This window comes from Orcinus orca, chromosome X (assembly GCF_937001465.1).
Source record: "Orcinus orca chromosome X, mOrcOrc1.1, whole genome shotgun sequence".
NCBI classification, from domain to species: Eukaryota; Metazoa; Chordata; class Mammalia; order Artiodactyla; family Delphinidae; genus Orcinus; species Orcinus orca.
The window spans coordinates 18,509,237-18,527,820 of NC_064580.1; the positions used below are offsets into that span (position 1 = coordinate 18,509,237).

An 18,584-nucleotide genomic window follows, 5' to 3' on the forward strand; every position below is an offset into this window, starting at 1 on the left:
ATAAAATTATCAAACAAAAGGGGAGGAATTCTAATAATCCTGTAAGTAAACCCCAGGATTCAGGGAGAGATTACATGGAGCCAAGGGTAGAGAAGAAGAGAGGAAGTGAGAATTTACGTAACTGGGGTAGGTTCAGCTGAACTGAAATTAGAAGTGGGGTTGAAATTTCACTTGACTGCCACTTCTTCACTCACTCCTTTCCTTCAGATAGACAAGATATGTAAAACACAATGCCAGGCACACATTAGGAGTTCAACAGAAACTAACTTTCCAACCTCCCTTCCTCCCTTTTACCTACTACAACAGTTGGGCCAATTGGAGCCCAGTTCCTTGACAGACTGCTACTACAACCTACAAATTGATTTTGGATGATAATAGAGACATTCTCTGTCAGGAAATTATGTTGAATTCCATGAAAGTAGCCTTCCTTAATAATGTGATCAATTACCAGATTGTCTTCTTTGTGTTCAAGTAGAGGCATAGTTGTGCAAGAATGGTACCTTTCGTTAAATGCACCCTACTCTGTCCTCTTTTTCTTGCTATTGCCTGCAATTGTGGTCTGTGCAGTGCTTTTAACTTCTTACCAGACAATATACAGAGGTGGAGAAATGGACATTATCTGAGTTTTATTACTACAAAAGGTTTGCTAAGTTGTTAAATTAGCTGAAACAAGTATAAGTTATTTGCAGTCTGCAATTACCCCTTCTGTCCCTGCGTTCATAACCAGGGACATTAGGGGTTGGTTATGATATAATAATTACATTAAACTATGGCCTAATACATTTGAAATACATATTTAATGATATTTTAATCCAGTAATTAACTGACCTGGATAGTGAGATTTTGCCAATATTATTCTATACCAATTTAGATTCAATAATGAAAAGAGTAATGTTCAGTTTTATATTTTGAATGTTATTAGCCCAGTTAGTAGTTTTCTGTAATTCTAAAATTTCCTACTGCTACAGGTAGTAATGTACAATATAAAATTTGATAACTTTTCTTATTATAAAATACCTAAAAAAGCAATATGAAATTTTTCCCTAAGAGTCTGAGAAAGTTAAATAATCACAGATGAATTCAAATACTATTTTTTGAAATTGCTAGTATGGTATATCTTCAAGATGTCCAATTAGATGTGTGTGTTTGTGTGTTTCTAGTTTGCTCATTTTTTTTAAAAGTACATTTTCTTATTTGAAATGAAACTGGAAGTTTTATGTCCTTTATCACGTTGCTATATTCTTTATTATAAGTGGCTTTTAAGCTTTTCTAATCAACCTACTTCTGTGGCTGAGAAACTGGCTGCCAGGTAGGAAGAAGAAAAAATCATGAACATCCAAGCAAAGCAGACTGAGTCCTATTGCATGTCTTCCCTGCCAGTGAAGATCCAACTCCTCAAAGGCTGCTGGAATCTCCCAAGATTTTTTCCACTTCATCTGCCACTACATTCCTCTCTGGGAGATACCTCGGCATAGTTTGAACCAACAGCTCTGCCCTCATGATGCACTTTTAACACTTTTTTTTTTTAGCTGATGAGACTACTTATAGTTATTAAATCTATCTGGGCATATTCCTAATGAATCTGTTAAAATTTCATGTCAATGCTGTTTTTGGTGTGTAAGTGTTATAAAGATTCTATCCATACTAAAAACAGATATTTTCTTCTTAGGAATATCAGTTGAAAAGAGTGGGGTATGTGATGGTTGAATCCAGCATTTGGAAAATTTTCCTTTTATTTTGTGTATATACTAAAACATATTCACTATTATTTTGGAAGGTCTTCTGGAACCTGGTGACTACATTATGGCAAGAAATGGTTCAATAGATGGGGCTATAAATCCTACTGGGAAATAACTGGGTTGGGATAGTCAAGAAGAATATAGACTACAACAAATAGGGTGTTAGACATTGATCAGTGAGAGATGGAAGATGAACACTGTAAACTAGTGTGTTTTGTTACCCCCAAATGGTAAATGGTTGCTGAACAAGAATGCAGGTGATGGCAGAGGGGGTGGGGAGAAGGGAACAAGTTAAAGGACTATTGAGTTATCTCAAAAGGTCATTCTAACTTCATTTATGTAACTCTCAATGGCATCTCCCTTATTCTCTCTTATTCTCACTCTAGTCTCTCATTTTTTACTCTTTCTTCACCCTCTTGTTCCTTCAACCCCAGAACAACAGGCAAGTATTGTTTGAAAGGGAAACCAACGTAATCAGAATGGATGGAGAGTGTGGTGACCCATTAAAACCCAGCTCTCCCTTTCCCTCCCTCTCACCCTACCGCCCTGCCCCTGGACTTCAGCAGGAAGGAAGGAGTGGCTCATTGAGTGGAATCAGTACCACAGTATTGGCTAACACTGATGTGCTTTTTCTCTCTCTTTTTTAATTTGTTTAATTGTTGTCTTTATTTTTTTAGGTTTTTCTTCTAATTCAGTTTTCTTCTCCTTTCCTTTACCATCCTCATCTCTTCTCACTTGACTATTTCTCCTCCATTCTTCACCTCTTTCACGTTTTTTTTTAAATTCTTGCCTATTTTCTTCTGTTCTCCTTTCTCAAAAGAGAAAGTATTTATCTTATAATTCCTTATAACCAAAATATTGAAAACTGAGACCTCAAATGGCAGTATTTGCGGTGCACCTCCTTTCTTATTCCTGTAAACACAAGATGTTGCTGGAATACAGAGATTAAATATGTTAGCATGGTGTTTAACATATTGCTTAATAAATGGTTATGATAATATCCTAAAATAACTCTGTTAGGATTCTAAGAAATTGGTATTCTAAAACAGAGCACCTGAATTGTTCTCTTTTGGAAGGGAGAAATATCATGAAGAGACACTTAACAAAAATTGAAAGAAATAATGCATCATAGTTTTCAGTTACTCATAGTAATATTTTATTTCAGGTTCTACCTTATGTAGTATGTCACTTATGAGATGGTGGTAGATTTTTTTTCTTTTATTTTACCTTGAATATCATGGATTTGATGAGATGTGTGGAAATTGGTTTTGAATTGCCACATATTGATATGTCATATATTTTATTTTCCCTAGAGAAATCAATTCATTACTTTATTATCCAGTATAATATTTTATGATTTTTCTGTCATCAAACTAAAATTATCTTAAGTCTTTATATAAAGGAGATAAGTTGTATGATACCTTAATATTGGTAACTTCCTGTGAACCAATTTATTTTTTCTGCAGATCTCTGCATCCTGATTTCTTTCTTATTTATGCAGTTCTTACTAGCTTCACCAGGAAAAGACTAATTGGTTTTAAACATGATTAACGCTAATTTATTTTTATTATTAGAAACATCTTTCAGTGTCAACGTACAGTTAATATGGTTTAGTTATTTTACATGGAATTTTAGAAGGTTTCCATATTAAGTGATTATTTTGTATGTTTCAAATGTATCTGTTGGCTGATGTTCTTACCAACTCTGGCTTATTAAGTGTGCAACTCATTTGCATATCAGTGTCAATAACTATATCCCTTTTCCTACATCTATCAGAAAGGCAAAAGTTGGCCAGTCACAATTCCCTGATTTACTTTCTGTCTGTAGTAGGGGTGGGCCATTAGTAGATAACAGTTAACTGCCTAATGAAGATAAAAAATTATTGCATGAAAGGGAAACACATTAGGACATCATAAAGTAGGAAATTCAAGAGATAATTAAAAAGTCTCATATTCTTTTCAGGTTATTTAGCCCTAGGATTTAAATATAAGTTTCATCCACTAAATTAATATTCTGATCAGCTTGGTGGCTGAAATTTTAGGTAATGTAACCACTGATCACTTTCACATTCCCTTTCATCTTATTACTCTAATACTGGGCAATAAGGGGAATTTAAAATTGAGACAAATGGCAGAGAGAGTTCCCTGTGGCCCCATTTAGAGCTGACACTGAGTTACCTTTTTTGTCTGAGTTGTTGCATTTCTGATACAATGATTTCTAAAGATAACTTCTATAGTGAAAGTATTTATAACCATTATGGAAGTTCTTAAACTAAAACGTTTTATTAATAAAGATGTAGAATGCTGTTTATTTAGCTTTATAAATGCATATATACACATTCTTTGGTTTTGTTTTGATAAATATAGTCATCTATTGCAATATTTGCTAGTATTTTCAAATACACATATCTGTTAAATGTCTACCAGTAAATGACATTATAAAAATTATTCATAGAAAAGCTGTAGATTTTTAAACATGTTACTTTTTGAATACTAGGGCTTTGGTTCCTTTTAATTATGTTTTTCATTTAGATTCCTAAATTAAATTTAAGCTGAATTTTTTCATAAGTATAGACTTTTTTTTATTCTTCTCAGAATTCTTATAAATAGGATCTATAGATTTTTAGATAACAATGCTTTGTTTCATCCCTTAGCTTTGGTGACTAAGACTTTTTATTTTAAAATACACGTATTTCCAATGTCTTTGCAAGGAGAACAGAAATGAAACATAGGAAGGAATGGCTGAAATGTAATAATTTCCATACATATGCAAATACAAAATGGTGTTAAAATTTAACCTATGCAAATATGTTTATAAAAATTTTAGTTAAAAACCTGTATTATTGTGGTTCTTTTAAAATAGCTTACTGATTTTGGGGGGAATGAGGTTCTGTGATATGACCAAAGATTCATCCCCACAGTCTTTCACTGTGATGTGATTGTCTTCCTTCTCCATGTCTCCCTAGCAGAGTCTCTCAGACTCACTCAATTTTATGTTTTGGAGAAGTTAAAGAATACCATGAATGATAATGAAATAAAAATAAAATGAGCTTCAATTTAGTTTTCTATAGCATATACGAATGTAAACCATGAAGCCCCCCAAATAAAATTTTGCTCTTCAGAGGCCAAAATATTACCAAATAGTGTACTGAGCTGGAAGAAGGGGGAGAGAGCAGTAGGTTCAAGATGCTAAACTATACCCATAGTTTTTAAATCAGCTTGCCACAGAAGCAGAGATACCAGTAATACAAAGGCTGCAGTTAATATAAGTGTTAGGTAACAGGAGATAATGCAAGTAATAGGTTATGGAAATGTATCACCTTTGGTGAAAACATTGTGGGTGATTTGTAGAACTTAATGGAAAAAATTATGATTCTTATTTTCTTCCTCCCATGAACTTTCTCATGAGCCAATCAAGAAATTCTGATTTAACCCTCAGAACTTCTTGGTTACAGAGAAGGATTCCTGGAAGATGGTGTACAATAGGTGAGAAACAAAGTACTAGCTTCTTGTAGTCTCCAAGTTGGCTTTCTCTCTTGGACTCCCTGTCCATCTTCAGAAGTGAGAAACTGTGTTCTCTATGCTTTCTCTTTAAATATAACACACAGACACAGACACACACACACACACATACACATTATATATGTGACTGTCTGTGAAACGCACATGAAAATATTAACTACCAAAACATATGTGTAAATTCAAATTGTGAGCAGCTCAACACGGTCCAACTTTTACAGTAAAATTAAGCCACATAAAAAACAAATGCTTTGATGTATGCAGTCTTATTTCACTGGACAAGTGCCTTTTAAAGTTAAGGAGACTGTGAGGTGAAGAGTGGCTCAGTGAATAAAGACATAAAATTGTGGAGTTTTTCCTCTAATGAAAATAAAACTTTTTAATTCCCATATTCCTTCTTTTCGAATGTTTGTTCCTTTCATGTTCTCCCAAGATTGTCTCTTCTAATCATGTTTGTAAAAAATATCAGTACTAAGGTTTTATTTAAAATAGATAACACCTTGGGTCATTTCTGAATACTCTGAAATACCTATTTAAATTACTCCATGTTGGAATTTAAGGTCACTTTTTTTTTTGCATTTAGTTACTTAACCAAATGCATACCTTTCAGCTTATATTTCTTTATATTTGAACCGTAGGTAATTCTCTGTTTCTATTCAGTAAATGAATGATTGTGGAAGAGCAAAATTAGGATATCTCCAAATATACTATAGTTTAATATTGTAAGACTTTATCATTAGTATTATGTGAAAAAAATAAATTTAGGTGAAGGTGAAGTTTGTAGATTGGTACTCAAATTTAGTAGTTCTAGGATCTTTGAAAGATATTGTGTATCAAAATTCATTACTTCTGAAATGTTTTAAAATGTTTTAGTAATGCAGGGGAACAGATCACTATGATAAATATCTCAGCACCAAAAAATTTGGCAAAAACAGTGTCATTAGTCTCAGGGTGATGGGTTGTATATTGGATTAAGTCTCTTCAGTGCTTTTAAAAAGAGAAGAACGTTTGGGTATAGTGTGACATATCATCAGACATTCATATAGGCACACTTCAAGTCTCTGAAATTTCCTTTGTGAAGAGGTATCATTTATACATTACAAACTGTTAGTAAGAGCCAGTGTATACACAGGAGCGTGTGTAATTGTTAATGAATGGATCTGTTACTTTGTCTTCTGAAGGATAATAACTTTGAAAATCTTTTAAGAATGTCCTATCTTCCTGCTTGTATGTGTAGAGATGTTTTCTTGTAACTCCAAATACAGTTGTGACAAAGGTAAAGGTCTAAATTGATAGGCTTACATTCTTACCTTTGTTTTTTAACTTTGCCTACTTGGGACCATAGAGTAGAGATTCTTTTCATATGTTGGTCAAATAATTCACCAGCTATTGTTTCAAAATCAGATAGGCTAGAGAAAGTCCTAAAGGGGTCAGAGACAACTTCTTCCCTCTATGTACAAAGAGGAAAGGAAGAGTATCACCTCTTCAGCACCAACCCCAAAGTCTTTTGTGCATCTAATCTGGGCAACCCATTGTCCAAGGACCTGCCCACTTATGTTGTGTTAACCCAGGAACCCCTGGTATCCTCTTCAGCCTGATCAAAGCAATTACAAGCCCCATCTACAAGAAAGCAGAGCCTCTGGCTTTTAACTCTTGGGATACCTTAAAAACTGTCTTGGACAATTTTAATCCTATTTGTGTTGTATATAAAATGCATTTCAATGTCCAGGTTGGGGATTACATTTAACTAGTAAGACTTGCCATTGTTTAGGGACACTGACTTTTGCTACCTGGACAATCAGGAAGGTAATATTAGTAGTTCGGCGTATGTGAAAAGCAGGTCATCTTTAATAATAAGTCATATTTTGTGTAAGATGTATAAGTGGGTTTTTAAAGTTCATTCCAATCCATGAACTTAATGTGAATGAAATATTCTCTTAAAATATTGAGAAAGAGAAACTTGGACTATGTACAACCACTACAAAATATTTTTCTAAAAGAAAACTTTCCTAACAGTGTTTATAAAGTAATAAAGCAGAATCTTTCTATGACAAATAGCAACTATATCCACGGTTATATTCCTTGTCATAAATCACTATGACTTTAGGTCTGAAGTATCCAGGATATAAATACTGGTTTCTTTTCAAATGTTCATTTATAAGAAAGTTTATTTGGTAATTTGAGGGAAACAATGTCTATTATAGCTTTAGTATCAAGTATATTACATTTAGAGAAAAATTTAAAACTACATCTTGGTTTTACATACAAAACTAAACTCCCTTTGGAGTTTTAAGGCACTTTATTGTCTCTGAAACATTTACATTCTCATGTCACCATATCGTTTCACTAGTTGAGTTATCAACAAACACTGATTAAGTCTCTGCCATTTGTAAGGCATTGATTGCAGGTATATCCAGACAAATAAGACTCAGTTTTTATCCTAAAAAAAAAAAGCCCTCAAAAAGTTTTGTGAGGGTAGATGAAGGGGGGGTAAGGAAAAATAGGTAACTTTAATAAGAGGCAGTGCATGAAAAAAATGCCACTGGAGAGATACAAACAGTGTACCATGAGATCACATGAGGAAAACAAGGTTCTAGCTGTAAGAGGCTTTATGATGGTACTGCATTTAATAAGTGCCATTATGGATACGTAAGATTTTATAGGTGGGAGAAAAATTGCAAATAGAAGGAAGAACGCTTTTGCAAGGATATAGCTAGGGAGAAAAGCACAGTGTTCGAGGGGAACATAATAGTAACTTCACCAACTCTTCCACCCATACTGAACTACCGAAAGTTGCTCAAACTGGTTTTACCTTGTCTCACGGCTTTCTTCACTCCCTCAACCTCCAGATCACCTTCACGTGTCCAATTCCTAAGAAATTCAGCTTAGACTAATAGGAAACCTTCCCTGAACCCTCAAGAATGGGTTAGATACCCCTTTGGGAGGCTCCCATTTCACCCTGTATCCATTCTATTGACGTACTTCTCTTAATTTATTGTAAATGTTCATTGACCTGCTCATCTCTTGCCTGTTCATTATGCTTTTTTTTTCTTTTTTTTTTTTGATACGCGGGCCTCTCACCGTTGTGGCCTCTCCCGTTGCGGAGCACAGGCTCCGGACGCGCAGGCTCAGCGGCCATGGCTCACGGGCCTAGCCGCTCTGCAGCACGTGGGATCTTCTGGGACCGGGGCACGAACCCGTGTCCCCTGCATTGACAGGCGGACCCTCAACCACTGCGCCACCAGGGAAGCCCCATTATGCTTTTTAATGAGTCACAGGTTGCACTGCAAGTACCATTGTATCCATAGTACATGGCACGTAATAAATACTTAGTGATTCTATAAGTTATAATATCTAATCTTAAAAACATATTAAAATATTCTAGACATGAGCAAGTCACTGCCTTCAAGACAGTCGTTGTCTAGTATAGCTGTTCTTAAAATGTGGTTCCCAGACCTGTAGCATCAGCATCATTTGGGAACTTGTGGGAAAAAAATGTAAATTCTAGGGCCCCACCTCAGACCTACTGGATCAAAAACTCTGGGGTTTCCAGGAGATTCTAACACATTCTGAAGTTTCAGAACCACATTAAAGAAAAATAATATGAGACAGCTATGGCCATATTGGCAAAGGACCTATTTGATGAATTGATTCTTTAGTTAGGCCTTTGGAGAGCTTTTCAAAGGTTTTGAGGGGAAGAACACTTCTATACTGTAGCAGTATTTTGGAGCTGCAAAAGATCAGAGTAGAAAGAGCTGGTAGGACTCTGTTTTAAGTCTAACAGTCAGGTATCCAAGCCAGAAGTAAGGCAGTGAGAGGAAGTATTAATTGCTAGAATCTATTCTTTAGGATACATGTGGATTAAAAAGAGGGGGAACTGTCAAAGGTGACTCCATACTCAAAACTTGAGAGGATGATAGGGAACTTTTTGTTATTGCTGTTGAATGAGAACAGGGAGCTAAGTTTGGTTTTTAAAGTGTTGCATTCGTTTGAACTACCACTACTACTATGTTTGTAATCTTGGCCAAGAAAACTTAATCTCTTTTTGCTTCAGTTTCTTCACATGTAAAATGGGTTTAATTGTTTACTTCCTAGGGCTGTCATAAGAATGAAAATATAAGTGAAAGGAATGTAATATAGGTAGGAAGAATCTAGCTTAGTGAATTACTGGTGCTTGATTATTCAGTAGCTATTAGTATGGATGAACTGAACTGTTGGAAATATGTCACGAGTTCTTGATAGGGAGCAGGGATGGTTAGAAAGATTTGGGATTCATGCAGCAAGTTGTTAGTGGAGGCTCTGGGAAGAGAAGAAATTATTGTAAGAAGACAGCATGAAATATTAGGGGTAGAACACTTAGCCTAGAGGAAATACCTGCATTTATTGGTTGTAAGGAGGAAGAAAAGATGGAGGACAAGTAATCAGAGATGTGCCAGGACCACATCCTTTTACTAAAGCTCATCTGTTGTCATCTATTTGCACTTTCCTACCCATTCTGCGTATTAGAGTTGTAATGTATGGTGGTTTTGGAAGTCTAATCTAATCCTTTAGCCTGTGCAAGAATATTTAAATGTCTCTTTTGGTGTTGAGTTCACTTTTCCACAAGTCAGCCAATTCCTTTTTGGATGTCTTTGATTATTAAAATGTTTTTCTTCATATGTATCCCAAACCCATTATCTCTTAAAGTTTTGTACCTTATTTAATTCCTTCCTATGTTAGGATCCCATTAGCCTCCCTTCTTCCTTCTTTCAAAGCTCCCTGTATCTCCTTGTACAGAAAGACTTTCATTGCACCCAATGTAAAGAATACTTTACAATCATTTTTCATATTACTGTTGTATCTTCACATGGCTTTTAATTCAGGTCTATCACACTTAATACTTTAAAATCATAGCCAGAAACTCAAATGACGAAATGGAAAACTAATCTTGAAAAATGATTAACACGCATTGATATATTTTACCTATTTTGACGTGTATGTACTGTTACATTTAGCTCCGAACACGGGGCTCCCAAATTTCTTGAAGTTGTAACCTGTATACCTGCCTCATTTCATCATACCATCTACTCATGTCCCCCTATAATCTGTCAACCATGAATATCTCAATAACAGTTAAAGAGAAATAAATTTATTTCAATAGTTCATTACACTTAATTATATGTTCGAAGATATGTGAAGGTATCACAGAACCAGAGCTGAGAATTATTTTTCCTGGAGCTCTAAGACCATTCCATATTTGCCCTTGAATAGAACGTGGTACAACCCAATAAATGGGGACAGTTGTTAAGAATAATATGCAGTAGAAAAGATAGAAAGTAATGAAGAAATGATCCAAGTCAGGGAGCTTGAGAAAGGACTAAGGAAAAAAGGATTATTCGCATGAGAGGCATGTTGTCTGGTTGCTGTTTATATGTATACAAGTACTGGGATGGGACTGATATAGCTAAAACCTACCTGTTATTAAGGAAAATGTTACACATAGGCTCGGAATTACTCAGCCAGCTTCATTCCTATTCAATAATTTACACATGAACCTGAGTTAACACTTAAGTGAGGTATCTACTGAAATCGTTCATTGAATAAAAAAAACAACAGATAATGTAGTTCTTGACTTACTGTGCACAGTTGAATAATAATTTTGTTTTTCTTTTGATAATCATATAAAAGTATAATGCACAGAGCAGATGTCATTTCCCCATCACCGCCTTTTACTGTTTTAAATAGTGTTATCTTTCTGGTTTTGTTCTTTTTTGTGGGAATTTTCCATCCATAACAAACAGTCCTAACTAGATACTTCATAAAATTCACGATTTTCTGACTGGAATATTACTATTCATACACTAGGTCCATTTATTTTATTGATTTTATTGTTTATAAAAATAACATGTTTATTGCCAAAAGTTCAGGAAATAAAAGAATAAAGAAGAAAATATATATTGTAGTCTGTACTCCCCTTTAATGTAACCATTGTTAATGGTGTTGTATAGCTTTCTGTGTTTTCTATATTTATATAAAATTTTTTTATAAAAGTAGAATTGAAGTACATTAGCTATTTTTAAACTTTTTTCTACACAATTTTTATACCCCATGCTAATGGAAATTTACATAATGTACAGTTTTTCATTGGTTTGAACAGTACTGCAACACACATGTTGCACATTTATCTCTGGGCTCTTATCCAATCATTTTCTTTTGGCAGTGAAAGTAGAATTTGGGAGTCAAAGTTAAATACTTCATATGGGTCACTTTTTAAAAGATATTGCTAATCTTATGTTAGTGAGTGTGGGAAGGCTGATGAAAAAGTAGTAGAGTTATATAATTTTCTGCCATTAAGTAACATTCAGCTATAAAATTTAAGAGTAACCGAATTATTACTTTCTCATCAAAAAACAATTTCACTTTCTCATGGAGAAACAATTCTGGTTTTTGGAATTGTGTATTCAAAAAGAGCATAGCGAAACTGAAAAACCAGGATGAATCAAATTACACTGAACGTTACACTGGAAAACACCATCTAGCCCTAAAATTTTCAACTAGTCACAATGATTATGTCATACAAGAAAATGGAAAGAAATTGGTGGGTAGAAATCAATGTGTAATTCGTTGTCAAGAGTAGATAGGCTGAAAGAAGGGTACAGTCATCATATTGAGTGCTTTAGTATAGTTAGCAATTATTTGAGTAAATAAAGTAAATGATAAAAAGTGGTTATACTCTTTGTATAAACACTGTGTTTTCTCCCTCCAAACCTGGAACTCAGAAATCTGCTCACATATTTTTTTGGCGAGCAAAATGAATACTTGGATTTGAACTAACTTTGCTTTGACGCTTGGCTCATAGAAATGGCTGTAGGGACACTACGTAGCTATCAGAAGAATCAGAATCAAAGTAATGTACCTTTGGGGACATAATAATCTCCACTTGTATAGAATGGGAGACATTTGACCAGTTCCATTACTGTAGCTGATCCACATTAATGTGATTTTTGAAAAAACTGGCAGCCTCTTATTCGTGGTAGGCAAGTATCATAATGATTATTTTGATTCATATCTGAGACCCCTGAGGTTTTAAGTATTATAATGTCTTGCTTCTTTTTTGTCCTAACTCTTTCTCTTCACCATCACTCAGTTCAGCTATAGTAGAGGTTATAGTTTAAATGAATGGTCACTCATATAAACTAAAGTCTCCCATTATCCTACAGTGGCTGTGGTCCAGAGTACCTCTTCATCATAGTCTCTGGGATCTGTGCTTCTTTTGATGCAAGTGCTCATTCTTTACAGTTTGAGCCTTATTTTCCAGGCAAAAACATGATGAATAATAGGCAAAGGCACCCATTCCCTTTCATTTAGGTACCTAGGAAGAAACTAGATCCCTGTTCAGACCATTTGCTAAGTCCTGCTTGCAATCCAGGATAAATTTTGACCCAATGTATTTGTATAAAACACCCTGGAAAATTCTAATCCATTAGTGTTGGAATAAAAGGTTATTCTCTCTTTTAAATGTGAAGTGTATTTTTTAAACCTTGGAATAATAGATATTTTTAATGTGTTTCTTTAAAGCATACTTCTAGGATTTCAGATAACTGCATAACCAGCATGTCTTAAAAGCAAAGTAACAAAAATTATTCTGTGTTCAAAAATTTAAAAGGATGATAAGTAATTTAACATGGATAACAGTAGAGCCAGGTTTCAGGACATTTATCAAGTACTTCTGTTTAATTATACAATATGTTTTGAGGTGATATTCAAATAAAATGGCTTCATTAAACTTAGCACATTATATTTTAAGTTTATAGGGTCTTTTGGAACACATTTCCAATAGCTGCTGCATTAGAGTAGCATTACCTTGTCGTTTCTTATTCTATCTTTATATCGTGGTTAAAGGTTTATTTTATTGATGCTGTCTTCCCCGCTCAGAATGTGTCCTTGGTGTGTCACTACCAGCTACTGATAGTATAATGTCAGTCTAACTTAGGGACACTTATCTCTAAAAGATGGTGATGAGAAAGCATGTGGTGTAGTTCTTAAGCTCAGGACATTGCCAAATCCTTGTTTCAGGCATGCGGATTTTTAAATTGTTACTTGTGAACAAAGCTTGGATCTAGACCTTGTGCAGCATTAATGATGACATAATTTCTTTAAATTCTAAATTACTCCATTGGTAGGATACCATTTTAGTCTCTGCTTAGACTGGTAAATGTCCATTATGTTATCTCATAATGATATGGACTCTAAATGCAATAACATGGTTAATCAACTCAAAAATAAAATTTCTTTCTTGAGTTTATATCTCCTGAAAATTGATAGGATGGTACACCAATTATGTGATTTTCTTTTTTTTTCTTACTAATCTTATTAAAGGGGGAGAACATTAAATCTTTGAATACTGTACCTCAATTTTATTGTAATGATTTTGCTGGTTACCAGGTGGGGTGGCAGTTGAAAAATTTGGTGAATGCACTACGAGAGGACCCGAGTGGTGTTATCTTAACTTTGAAAAAGCGACCTCAGAGCATGCTTACCTCAGCACCAGCTTTACTGAAAAATATGAGATGGAAGCCCCTTGCTCTGCAGGTAATGAAGCTTAATCATAAGTCATACACCATCATTTTAGCCATAGATTATCTCAGTAATGCTTCTTTATTGTGCCTCATCTCAGCAGCATATGGATTAATCTTGTATGCTTTTGAAAATTTGTTTATGAAATGATCTCTTCACAGCTTATCCTAATAGGCTTAATTGTGATGAAGTCTCAAAGTTACTATAATTAAAACCCAAATGATAGAGAACTCTGCCTTAATTTGTAAACATTTAAAGCATAATTCCCCAAAACCACAAGTTCTTTGAAGCCAAAATGTGGATAGAAATGAAAGTGAGAGGTTTCACTTTGTGATACAATCTTCTATTTAAAAGTTTTACCCACATATAATTCTTGAGGAAACTAGATGATAGTTTATAGAATTTTTTAAAAACAGGTCATGAGATAAAAAATAGTTGTTTATAAACAGTAGGTAAAGAAACTTTTGATAGTAATTAAAATGTACCTATTACATTCTTCCTGACTGATCATTTTTCTCTTTTCTACCATGTACGGAGGCAAAAATAGGGAAATTGATGCGTTAGAATTTCTGCATTTTTCTTCAATGTGAAACGTCACTCCAAAATTACTCTGGATGTCAGTAAATTACATTCATTAAGAACCAGAGGTATCTAGGAAGTTATAAAAATATTATTCTGATTGATAAAGACAAGGAAGTAATACATTTTCTTCCATTTCAGTCAGGCTATAATCTTCAAACATATCATAGAAGAAATTCTTGTTCTTCACAAGACCTGCACTTTTAAAATAGAAGACCATCACCTTCCATAGAAGGTTAATTTTTAAAAATTAAAATTGCCCATTGAAATAGAACATTGCCTGTTGTTCAGATTAAAAAGAAAAGCAATAAATGAAAATGCCATTGTTATCACTGCTATGTAAATTGTTGTTCTATATTAGTAACTTACACCATTCTTAGATTTTTTTCCCTAAAATCCTAAATTCTTCATTACATATGAATGGCCTTATAGATTATAATGATTTCTCATTGTTTAAAACTTTCCTACTTCTTGGCCTCAAAGTTGCATTATGCTTAAGTAACATAAAAACATATAAAATATACTAACATTAAGGTCTTTAAACTTTTAATGTGAATCTTTCTATTTTTCAAATATACGTAAAACTATATTTTAAAACTATATTAATATGTCCAAATGCATTTGAAATGCAGTGTATGTTTATTATCAAAGATTTTTGGTGATCATTAAAGTTGAGAGATCAGTGTTCGGCTCATTAATTCGTAGATTAGCAGATCAGACCTTCCCATCACATCATTTTATTTTCTCGCTGCATTATAAGTTGCTTTGTTGTTCCACTCTGTAGTTTTCTATTGACATGTCTTCCCCAAAGATCCTTCTTCAGAGTCCGAGAGGTGGGAACCCTGAAGAAGAGACCCCTTTCAGCCATTAGGTTTCCTTCTCTATATGTGTGGTTAAATTTAACAACTTCTCTCTAGTACCTTCTGTTTCATGGTGAACACCAAAAAGACACTAGTTTCTTGTTGATCCGTGAACTCTATTTGAGGGAATATCTCTAGAAAATAAATTTGTGATTTGGTCCTCTTTTAGTTTCCTTTCCACAAGCACAAACTGGAGAATTAAGGTAATGACAATATCTAGTTAAGAATCACTTTTATAGGAAATGCTGAAATAATTGAAAGACCTGCATTTTTTTTTTGCTACACATACATTTGGTGTGTGTATTCAAAACTAGAGAACAAAGACTTTAATTTTTTAAATTACTCTACATCATTCCTTAATTATAATTATAATAGATGTTTAAGGCACTGTTTCTAGTTTCATTCTTAAATGCCAAGAAATGTGCCTCATCAGATCACTACTTATATTTATTCCTCATTGCCTATTCAGTTACTCTGAGTATATTTGTAAATGTACTTTTTCGGAATGCTGAAATCAGAAAAAAAGAAAATCAGCATTGACATAAGTGCTTCTATGATGTATTGATGTTTTTGTAAATTTGTTATTTCAACTGAATTTAGTTCACCTAAAATGTATTATCCAAGTTCAATGCCTTATAGATAAACAATACTATTAGTGAGGGCAGGGGAGGACCCTGCTTTCAACTTCTTTGAAAATTGACTTTTTACAGAGCAGAAGGAAGAGTATTAGTTTTGATTAAATACTTTCAAGTGGTGGTAAAACAAAGTCTTAGGAGTAAGGGCACTAGATAAGTACTCTAACATACCACACCACCAGCACCAAATCTCCCTGGAATCTATTTCGAAGACCTGAAATTGTACCATTACAGAGTTCGTTTTTGATCTTAAGGCTTTGGCTTGTGCTAAAATGCAAAAAGAAACCAGAAGCATAATGGAAACTATGTGGTCAGAATTTTTAGAGGATGTATACAACCAAAGATGGACAAAACTTGAGGGTTCGCTTCCAGAAGGGGAAAAAATCAAAGAAATAGTGGGATGAGAAGGTCTTGCAGGCAGTTCTGGATTCTTTGTGACTTTGCCTGAGGCCACATATTTTTCCTAGTGGCTAAGAAAGGACCTGGGATGTGAAACATAAGTGCTTAATGTAGCAACAGTCCTCTGTGCAGACATAAGTACCATTCTTACTGTATTCCTGCTTCTGGTATGTGTATGAATACGTTGGAGCTAAAATGCCCATTAACTCACCTAAATATAAATTTTCAGTGTCCGAACCTGAGGAATTGGACATTAGGTTATTCCTTTTTTCATAGGCTATACCAATAGTCTACTAAGAATTATTTAAAATAGAGTTTACAAAAAGAAGCAATCTGTGGCATTTATTTAACCTCAATATGTCTATTTTATCTTTTTCTTATACAATACCAGCCTTAGCATTTTCAGATAAAATATGGCAAAGTTTGTATAATGGGGAGGTAGATGCTAATACATGCCTCTAAAAAAAAGAACAACTTCATTCTAACAAAGGAATAATTATTTTTTAAACTAATAAGGAAATAATTCGTACCTATACAACTAAAACATAACCTTATCTACCCTAAAGTAGAAGATTTTTGAGGAATATCACATGTTTTAATGGAAGTTCTAGAGCGAATAGTAGCTTCTGTTATTAATTAACTGCAATGATAAATTTTAATTTGGATTTTCTTTTGAAAATCATTCATGGAATTATAGCCAAATAAGCAAAAGCATACAATTCAACTTCATGCTCACAGAGCAATTTCATTAGTACATTTCATGAAATTTGGCAGCTCTTTTGTTAAATTCCTGACTTCTCAGACATTTTGCAATAGAACTGAAAGACTTAAAGCTACTTTAGTCAAATACTACAAGCAGATTTAATCTGGACTTGAATTCTGTTGTCATCGGCACCCATTCATATATAGTAATGTTTTACCTGAGGTAGAATCTTTATTCTAAGAAAGCAAACTAGCAATTCCTTGCTTTCTGAGAACTGTTTTTAAAACATGTCCTTAGTAGCACCCTCTACTAATGTCCTGGATTTTGGTAAGCATGGTGATTGCTTATGGTCAAGTTCTTCCAATTCGATGACACAAATCCTGGGGAATTATGGATAGACCTCAGTGTATATTTTTTGATGTTTGTGGTTTTAAATTTAGTGTGCATAGGTCACCAGCTTGCATGGGTGGTGTCATTTTCTTCTTACAAGAGATGTATGGGAGAATTAGCTGGACACTGGCAAGAATGTTGATTGAAATCATCACTGGGAATCAACAATTTTCAAAAACATTTAGGAGCCCAGCTTTTTTTTTGGTGAGAATGCATCTCAAAAATAATCACTAAAATCAATGCTGGAATTCGATATACTGATATAGGTTTCATTAAACACATTTTTAGTATAAAATGATATAAAGCTGTATCATTAGAATTGCTCCTAAACTGTTCTAATCCATAAGTCTCTTAAATCGATGTGATAGTTTCTTGTGTGGTTTTTGTGCTTTTCACTTTAAATTTTATTGCTTAGCATTACCTTGATGCCATTTTTACAGGATATTTAAATTAAATAAATTTGAGCAGAAAAAGAAATGGAAAGCAAATAGTTATAGGAGTCAATTTTGTCTTTCAACTGGTGTAACGACTGAAGAACATTAATTGATTGTTACATTTCAAATACATATAGATATGAATGGTTAAAGTCATTCTGTAAAAATAAAAAACGTAAGCAATAATAAAATTTATTTTAATATCAAAGTTATAGGTTGGGGTGACTGAAAAAAACATTGGTAGCAAAGTTTATATGTTTCTGAGAGTTTTGTTTTAAAAGCATGTTTTGAAGAGGAAGACAAGTAATATTAGATATGACACGAGAAGAAAATAAGTTTTAACTAAAAATGTAATGTGCTGACTGGGAGGCAGAAACAATTATACGTTTTACATGCTCAAATTAGTAAATAGCTGCAAGCAATTGTCACATTACATTTTTGTTCACCAGTGTTTAAGCAAATTAATTAAAGGATCTAAATCACATTTGTGTTTTTCAACCACATGCTTTCAAAATGTTAACACTGACTACAAATAATCACCTAAGATGAAAAATTATTTTTAGTTTCTTTGTTCTTTAGCTTCCTATTTCTTTAGTTAATTTCCTAAAAATGCTTACTGTAAATTGAAAAAATTGCAAGTCCAGTTTTAATGTTGCAGTATCAACTATGCCAATAAGAGTGGACAGCAATAAATACACTAATGGTAGTTTCAGTACAATGTGCAAATTTTGATGATTAATTGGAAAAAGCCATTTTGTAGTGTGACTCTAA

The 18,584-nt window shown here is 33.8% G+C and overlaps 1 protein-coding gene across 11 annotated transcripts in view; it reads left to right on the top strand.

The window, feature by feature from the left end:
* CNKSR2 (connector enhancer of kinase suppressor of Ras 2) overlaps nt 1-18,584 on the top strand; it is a 258,260-nt gene that overhangs the window by 125,160 nt on the left and 114,516 nt on the right. For 7 of the 11 annotated variants that reach the window (XM_049704702.1, XM_049704705.1, XM_049704701.1 and 4 more), the window contains one exon: nt 13,682-13,828. The exons of the other annotated variants lie outside the window; for them this stretch is intronic. In XM_049704702.1, coding sequence (XP_049560659.1) covers nt 13,682-13,828 — 147 coding nt within the window. The remainder of the gene's footprint in view (nt 1-13,681; nt 13,829-18,584) is intronic. 11 annotated transcript variants of the gene reach the window in all.